General features: G+C 30.1%; 2 protein-coding genes across 2 annotated transcripts in view; one reads left to right on the forward strand and one right to left on the reverse strand.

Moving 5' to 3' along the window:
* The window catches only part of LOC106478687 (wee1-like protein kinase 2), an 18873-nt gene extending 15604 nt beyond the window's left edge, over nt 1-3269 (forward strand). The window contains exons 9-10 of the mRNA XM_013939248.2: nt 1231-1376; nt 1902-3269. Coding sequence (XP_013794702.1) covers nt 1231-1376; nt 1902-2025 — 270 coding nt within the window. The 3' untranslated portion in view covers nt 2026-3269. The remainder of the gene's footprint in view (nt 1-1230; nt 1377-1901) is intronic.
* Nucleotides 3166-9344, reverse strand: part of LOC106478689 — a 110424-nt gene continuing 104245 nt past the window's right edge. Inside the window, exons 24-26 of the mRNA XM_022382343.1 lie at nt 8739-8900; nt 6871-6954; nt 3166-4731 (exon numbers count right to left, since the gene is read on the reverse strand). Of these exons, the coding sequence (XP_022238051.1) occupies nt 4476-4731; nt 6871-6954; nt 8739-8900 (502 nt within the window). The 3' untranslated portion in view covers nt 3166-4475. The remainder of the gene's footprint in view (nt 4732-6870; nt 6955-8738; nt 8901-9344) is intronic.

The raw sequence follows: 9344 nt of genomic DNA on the forward strand, positions 1-9344 counted from the left end.
TTCACTTACCTCTCAAAATTTTCCTGGCTTTCTAACTATGCGACAAAAGCCATTGCAAATTCATCCAAGCTAGTCATTAACTTTCCCACGGGAACATTGTTCGTACTCTGAATGAAATTGACATTTAACAGTTCAGAACATAACATACAATATGTCATTTGATAGAAGAAAATCTTGATTTATATTGGTAATATATATAATGAAATGAAAGAGAGGATGTGACAGGAGGGGTCTAATTTTCTATTTAATTACTAAAGATGATTTTAATCAAAAATGAATTCCTACCTTTATAAAAAAAACGTTTTTAGTCCGAAAGTGGAAACTTTGTTAGAAATATATGTTTGTATTAGATTCTATCATTTTTTACACTAGAACACCAGTGTGGGGTCACAAGTTAAACCTGTATGCTAAACTAAGCATGCTGGCATTCTAGGGTTAAGCAGGACACATGTTGAATTAAGTCAAATGTGTTGTTAGAAAATATTTAGTATACTTGCATCAATTTCAAATCCTTTTAATTTAAATGTTTGAGCTGCACATGGTTTGGTGGTTAGTGTCAAGCTACAGACTGGAGGGTCTGGGGTTTGATGTGCAATGTCATTAAACATACTTTTTATTTCTAGTTGTGGGCATGTTATTGAAGCAACAGTCAATCCCATTTTCCAGTTCAAATAACCAGAAAAATCTCTTGTAATAGAGGGTGCTGCCAGTTGCCTGCCCCTCCTCTGCTCAGCTCATGTGCACATATGATTGAAAAGTGTAATTTAAATGGGTTGTGAGGCATAGAATTTTATATATATTCAATTACTTAACAGATACCTTCATTTGGTAGTGAACATTCAGAAGTTTTTCAGCAATATTAGTTGTTTATAATTAGTTCATATGTGACATTTAAGTTGGTTTATTGGAAAAACAACACGGTTTTGAGTTAACAGAAAGCTGTCTTCCCATAGGTTGCAGAAGGATTTAAAGTTTGTGGTTGAAATCCCATTGTTGTTGTTGTTTGTTTGTTTTAGAGCAAAGCCATATTTGACTATCTGTTGTGTGCACTGTGGGGAATTGAACACCAGATTTTACTATTGTAAATGGGTAGACTTACCGCTGTTCCATAGAGGACTTGAAATGTGTGCTACATTGAATTATATTAAAGTATTTAAGATACAATAATAAAAATATGCTTATTTTTATATGTCAAAATTAATACATAAAATATTGAAATATTTATTGTAGCAAATGATTCAGAAAGACCCAGAACTAAGACCTTCAGCAGCTGCACTCACCCAGCATCCTGTTTTAGTACCATATGCCAATAAAACCAAATCTCAACTAAGGAAAGAACTAAATGCTGAGAAGTTTAAAAATGAACTTCTTTCAAGGTAAGACGTTTTATACTGAAACATAATTTGCTTGAGTTTTTTGAAAAGGTATACGGTAATAACCTAATAACTCAACATTTGAAGACATTTTTTTAATTGGAAAATAATTTCTAGTATTGTAATAGCTTTGAATTCAATGTGTAAATATTTATTGTATCAGTGACTTACATTTTTGCATCATTTTTGTTTGTTAATGTTGAAACAGCAGAACATCTAAAATATACATAGTTATCAAATGATTCTGGCAGTATTCACAGCAAAGCAGATTTATTGGTTCTAATACTATTTGTAACTTATTAATCTTGAAGCATTTAAACACTTGACCAAAACAGTTCATTACTGTTGATAGTTTCTTGAGTAAACTGTGATATTAATCTCTTCGTATTACAAAAAATTCTAATAAGAATATGATTCATTAAATAAAAACTTGGAAAATAGATGTTAATATTTTAGAGTTAACAGATATTTGCTGCATAAGATTGTATGTTAAAGAGTATTTAAACTTTTTTTTGTTATTATTTTTAGGCAATTGCAAGAAGCTGCAAGATGTTTGCAAGGAATTCCATTGAAGCCATCAACTAGTGAGACCAGACTCAATAGGCTTGTTGGCCAGAAATTTACTCGAAGCATGAGTGCAACAAACTTCTAGTGTGTACAGAATGTGATTTCATGGAGAAATCACTATATACACGTATAATTAGATGGGAGATATATGCCAATATTAAATAGACTTATTTTTCTGAGTAAGAAATATATTCATTACCATTATTACACTTCTAAATGCTTCTGTTTTGCTGAATGGCAACTTGCTTGCATATAGTTAGTAATGTAAAACCTTAAAATATATTTTTAACATTTGGATACTTTTATTATTCATCAAAACATATACTATCTTAGTCATAAAATTGTTTTAAGCTTGGGGTTCCTTGGTTATGATAAATGCTTTAATGCATTTAAAATGTAAACACTTTGTTCTCTCATGAATTTTAAAGGAGTAAAGATAGGAAAAACAAGGATGAAACTAGTGGTCACAAAAGGGCAAGATTTGCTGAGTTTAAAAACTTGTATATGCTTCTTAAGTGAAGTGAAACTTGCATATAATTTTTTTGTACAGGTTTGTAAATAGTATGTAAAAATTCTAGTTTAATCACTGTTGCTTGCTATTGCTAAAACGTTTTGTGTAATGATGTTAGTCTGATTGTTATATTTCTTTAGTTTTTCTCCCCCCCAAAATGTTGCATGTTATTGTTTTTTCTGGCATGTCATTTAGAAAATAAACTAAAAGATGAGACTTTAAAAAGAGTGTTGTCTTTAAATATTAAAATAATAAAAATCTGGATTAGTCAATCAACCGTTATCACAGACTGTTTTCCTTTTTGAATTTTATTATACTAAATACCTTTATATGAGGTTATCTGGATTAATAATGTTTTTACAGCTACAGGTAGTCAAAATTGTCTTTTAAACACTGTTATTGTTTTTTTGAATATTAAGTTAAAAATCAGTTTGTGTTGGTAACATATTCTAACTGGATTGGGAATCTATTCCTTAAAAGCATTAAAATAAAATTTTCAGTATACTATTAGAATTAGTGTCAAATGTTACATAGTATGCAGTTGTATATTCTATCTGTTCACAATTTCAACATTTTACATACAGTGCTATACTGCGTAGACATTATATGTATTTATGATGTAGAAAACCTTACTTAAATTTCATTACACTGAGTATTTCGATACATTTTAACATGATTATGTAATATGAAACACAACAACAAATAGTACTGAAATAGATTGATAAAAGATTTAACAGTTTACTTAGATTGTGGGTTACAACAGAGATGTAAACAGTTTTGCAATATAGTCACTACATAAATATCCAATTCCACCTTCATACTCTTTAAGAGTCCAAATTTGTGCCCTTTTTTGAAACAGTACACCAAACATGTTACCAGATGGTATATAGGAATGTATAACAGTATTACTTATACAAAATAAATCTTATATTCATATTAACATTCGAACAGGCCAAAAAAATAACAATAAAAAAAATAACAATAAAAAAAAAAGAGGTGACAAAGCTGCAATGACACTGCATCAGCTCAAGTTTCTTGTATTTAATCGTTAGTAATTTAGCATGTACTTACCAAATTTTTAAATAACCATAAAATGTTTCTTTGCAAATAGTATTAAGTTAATAATTTTAGGAACCCCTGGATCGTAGTAACTATTCTTGGGACTTAATGATGGTTAGGAATATTTCATAAACATATTGTATATTTTTAGGACTTACGTACGAAAAAAAAATCCAACTGGTAGCTGGTCGTGCTATGTTATAATTGATACTTCTGAAGACTGAAAACTTATGACACAAATATATTACATATATAAAAAGCAAAATAAATGCTTCAAATAAAATATAATCTAACCTGTGACGTTACTTTTGGAAAAATGTTTTCTTCTCATACTGACAAGATTACATGTCAGCGTACTATATAAAAGTATAATAGATTTAAACAGTCCACAAGGATAATGTTTGTTACAGCATTAGATTTTCAAACTTACAAAAATAGAAGTATAATACATTTTAATTTTACTAGGATATGACACTGGTAGATTTGTCATTTATTAGAATCATGTACTTGTGTGTGTGTGTATTACTTTGTTGCAGTTAAATACATAACACTAAAAAATAACTACTATATACATTACGCTGATGATGTCATACAACTTAAAATGCACATTAAAACATTTCAATAAAATACACTATAATAAAAAATAACTGCTGACAGCTAGCAATTTGTAGTCACCACGAAGCATTTAATACATTCATTACGCTATAACTTTCAGTTTATTAAAAGTTAAATAATGTTTTTAAATACTACTTTTACTCAGTATTTCTTATAGAAATAACTAAATTCTGTTTAATCTGTATTATTTCTCCACATTATGTTTCATTAATATGCATAAAAAAAATAAGTGATCTGAAATAAACGGTTATGGCAACAAAACATTTCCTGTTTGCTAAATCTGCCTATTATTTACATTATATAATAGTACACTGCTACTCTACTTGTCTAACAATGAAAGAAAGTTACTGTTAAATTATATTTTTGGGGGACTCTAGGGTTAAATAAGGGGCAAATAAGATTTCAACAATCTCCTCTACTGAAATAGGGTACATTTGGTAAGTACTTGCTATAGCTTGGCATGGTAAAAATGTCACAAGAAGACTGAGGATTCCAGCAATTACCAAGACGACACTCAATCCAAAGCGGGACCTTTCTCGTAAAGTAGCACTGTCTAGGTTCATCAATTTATTGTAGATTTTACCTATGCAAGATGTATTTTCATCTCTGTAAAGATTAAAATGAAAATAAAGTTCTTTTCATCTTTTAAAAATCTTTATATTCATAAGCATTTAATTTTTATGCAAACACAAAAGAAAAAATTATCATCTAATTATAACTGACCAAAAAAAATAAGGCTCAGTTTTGATACATGTTCTTGGAAAGAATACCCAATGAATTAAACATGTGGTGATTACATAGGTTTTGTCTTAAACAGCTGGATGACAAAGATGTTGACTGGTAGGAATTTTGATTTTCAATTTTTTTAAGCTTTATACGTTATTAATATCTGATTACAAGAAGTTTAGTTCAACACATCCATGTGTGAACTAGGGAGAAAAGATGGCCTCCAACTTTGGCATTACGAGTTAAATTCACTGGAAAGATTCTAGTACTGCCTTTGCGGACCACAGCATAAAGAATTGGTTAATATATTACATGATCAGGCCTTGCAATACATCCTTCCTTATTTTTAGGCAAAACTTCTATTTTTAACTCCATATTTGGTTTAGTTTAACATGAAATACAAAACTTACTGCAAAACATACTGTGAGTAGAGCCTAACTTCCACCATTATTAACTTAAGATAGCAAAGTGCTTCAGAAGCTGGTTGTTGCACAAGTTATAGCTTCTTGTAGCATCACAGATACTTTCTTTTGTAAGATAAGCAAACTGCCTTCTCTGCTTTTTGTAAGAAGCTTTAAAGTGAACACAACCTCCATCCCAATGAAGTATAACTGGGAATCATTGAATGCTAATTTAACTTTTGAGTTTTCAAGTTGAAGCATATATGTCAGCTTTTGTTAAATTGTGTTTCTTGTCATGGTTATTATTTGCATGAATTTCAGCTGGATGTTTGATTTTCAAGTCCTGAAATAGCTAGGCTTTGATAGTTTTAACAGATATTAATCTTACAATAATCTAATATATATGCACTTGGTGTTGTATTACTTTAACAATTTACATGTCCAGAGCAATGATGCTGAAGATAGCTTCTTTAACAATTGTTATATTTTCAGGGTGATGTAGAAAACTAAAATGCTACATGGAAAAAATTTCAGCACTAATGGGTAACCTGTGTAGACAGTATTGGTCATGAACCTTCATGTTGGTGTCAGCCATTGCCAAATGACCAATTTCACTGTTTCTATAGTACTTGTTAATAGACAGTAGCTTGTGATTATAGTGTCAAATAGCAACTGTTAAACATGCACAGGGAGGTAAACAAATAACTGTTTCATGTGAAGCTTGGTTCTAATTAGAGAAAGCCATCCCATAAATCAGTTTATGTATGAATCTTTCAATGCATTTCTTAATGTTTTAATAGTTATGACAAAGTAGGTAATTGTATAAAAACACTGGTAAGTATCCTATGAAATTTAAATTATCCCTATTTTTTCATACTAAAGGCCCTACTTTTCCTGTTGGAAATACAATTTAACTAATTAAATACAAAAGCAATCACAGAGATTGCATACCCTCACTCAGCCGCTCCTTTTCGAAATTATATGTATTTATATTGGACAGCTTCAAATTTCACCTTCGAAAATTCAGAAAATTTTTCTTAGATCCAGAATGATCGACAATCTGGATAATTTTTTGTAGTGTGAAGAGGAGTCTCAACCTTAATGTGCTCATGAAATTTGGTACCAATCTGATCACACTTTACAGAGTTATTAATCCAAAAATGCCTTATCTCTCCATTATAGAAAAAAATGTCTGGATCTAGACCAAATTTGGGAAGCACTGGCCTATACTGACTTCCCGTCTTGTGTAACATTTTCATGTATATCGATCTATTAGTTTTTGAGATACATGTGAAGAAACACAGACACACGAACCTAATTTTAATACCTTTGCCCCTCAACCTATCTCAAATAAAATATCAAATCAATGTACCTGTATAAAATTAACTCAATCTGAGACTACTGTAACAAAAGGGGGTTAATATCTGTCACAGCTTCACAATTTAGGTTATTTAAAATCTTTTTCTTTACTGTATGACAAAAAAATTCAACCTGCCCCAAAGCTAAAATTTGCATTTGTATGTTCAAGTTACTTTACAGTAACATTAGAGTTAAGATTTACACAGTAAATTATCAATATGAAAGCTAAAATGTCTGAATACAATTGTTTTTTACATACAATGTTCTGTTTTTGACAGCCCAGTGTTCCATTATTTCTCTTCTGCTAATGTTATCAATGATTTCTGGTTCTTCATAACATAGACTGAAAAAAAAGAAAGAAACAAAGCAAATTAAGTTTTAGTTCTCAAATTTTGGTTAATCCGTCAATTAGTATTGTAAAGGAGAAAACGAAAAAAAACATTATTGTCTTAACACTTTTAGTGATATTTGAAATTTTGTTAGTTTCTGTATAAATGAAAATACTTGGAAAAAAGGGGAATATTACCACCAACCTAGCTTTACTAAAGAGAGTTGAAGAAAGTCCAGATTGCGGTACTCAATTTGTCATGAGTTATATAATCTTATGTGAACGTAACTCATTTTATACTACATCTGCAAAATTGAAACATTAAAAATGAAAAAGCATAAAAATAGTCTTATTAAAAAACCTGGGTAGAGAGTTGAAAAGAAACTGCATTACCCAAGTAATTATACAATGGTTTGATGAAAAATGTGAACTTAATACTTTTTAATATGTATATATAAACCCAAGTGATTGGAAAAATGTGCATGTATAAAGCTCACTGAAAAGCTTGATATCTTTATAAATTTTTTCAGTATAAAGTACAGAGGTTGAGTGCATTATACCAAAACTATTTTGGAGCCTCAACATGTTACAGTCCAGTCATCCTCTATCTGATGGCCATGTATCTTGACAATAGCCCTGAAGTGTAGTTCCCATTGTGAAAGGCTCTGTCATGTCCAAAGCACACTATTCCTCCCTGCATGCTATCCATAACTAATCTAGTGCATGAGACAATAGTCTCCCAGTCTTTTTGAATTTTCAATAGCAGGAAAAGGTATAGGCTCTTTGTTCACAACTTGAATGGAATAGCATGTATAACTCTTTCATTCTGCCAGTCCTTCAGATATAAGACAGTTGAATGGAAATGTCATCAATACAACTTTGGTAAATATGATTTATGTCATTTTTCCAGACAGAGATCCTTCTTGATCACGTTGTGCACTATTGCCTTCTGCACTTTACTTACTATGAATGGTGTACAACTTTTTGCAGGATGGTCCTGGTGCCCCAAGGTGTTCCATACTCCTTTGTTTTCCAAACCCACTAAGTACAAGCTTCAATCTTAACACATCTTTACTATCTAAGTGTATGATTATTTTGCATCAGAAAGAGCTATTACATACCCTTCACATGAGTAATCAGTTTTCAGTAGCAAAATATCAAAATGTAATTTGATACATTTCACTGCACCTTTACATCAGCCATGGTTGTCACATGATTTTCATATTCGCAATCATTTTGATATAGCCTACTCAAACTTCTTTAGTACTATAATGACTGACACAAATATTTAACTAAAATTAATGTTGTTAAGGCATTTTCATAAATGCACAAGTGAAATCAATATTAATTATTATATATTGAGCATTCCCTCAATATAAAATCTAAGTGCCTACAATCATAATGCTCTACAGCTTAAGCACATTTAAATTTCATATAATCTGTTGAGCCTATTTATGCACATTTTCCATTTTACGGGGTAATGCTACTCACTGGAGTGAAAAAAATAACTGTTTGAGTTTGGCTACAAAATGTTGAAATCTGCATGGTTGTATTTCTTTATTTACTTAATTACTACATTTTAAAATAGGAAAGATAATTTTGGACCATCCTATATATTTTAAGAGAAATCTTCAACTATTTATGGCAAAAATGGTATTGGTCATTTTAATATTTATATATAACACTGTGCTAACACATATTGGTTTTGACTTGATAGGAAGTCCAATAACATATTTATTTTGTGGTTATAATTTCAAAAAGTACAAAAAAATTATCAATACAAAATGTTTATAACTTACCAAGGAACCACAGTTTCTCTTTCAATATCTGATACCTCAGGGATCTGTAAAACATTCAAAGAACCTCTGCTGTCCTCTTGCATTCTTTGTGTGTTATCACATTCACTTTTTCCTTTATTGCCAGTTCCCTCCCTTTGTTCAGTTTTGGATGAATTTTTACAACTGTACCATAAATATCTTAATTAGTATAGATATTGAACATTTTTTCTCAGCTGTACTTTATATATATAATATATAATTCTATCTTTTTACGACTTTTAATCAGGATGTGACTAAAAATAAAGGTAATACCTTCTTTCAGATATATAATTTATGTAGTTATGAACTTTATTGAAAATGTGGACTTTTATTTTATGGATAAACCATGCTTCATCTGTATAAAGTCCAATTTCTTCAATTATGTAAATTATTTGCTTTAAATAACCTCAATTTAATAAGCTGACTGAAAAAGTTATTACAAATATAATAAAAAATATTAAACATTAACAACTTCGTAAATTCATACTGAAATAATGTCTCTTAAAATATAAAGTTGTCAGGTAGTACTCATATTGAATTGTCAGTTTTTGTACAAAAATAATACACTAATAGTAGTACTAAAAGGAC

The sequence above is a fragment of the Limulus polyphemus genome, unplaced genomic scaffold (genome assembly GCF_000517525.1).
Source record: "Limulus polyphemus unplaced genomic scaffold, Limulus_polyphemus-2.1.2 Scaffold241, whole genome shotgun sequence".
In the NCBI taxonomy this organism is placed as follows: domain Eukaryota; kingdom Metazoa; phylum Arthropoda; class Merostomata; order Xiphosura; family Limulidae; genus Limulus; species Limulus polyphemus.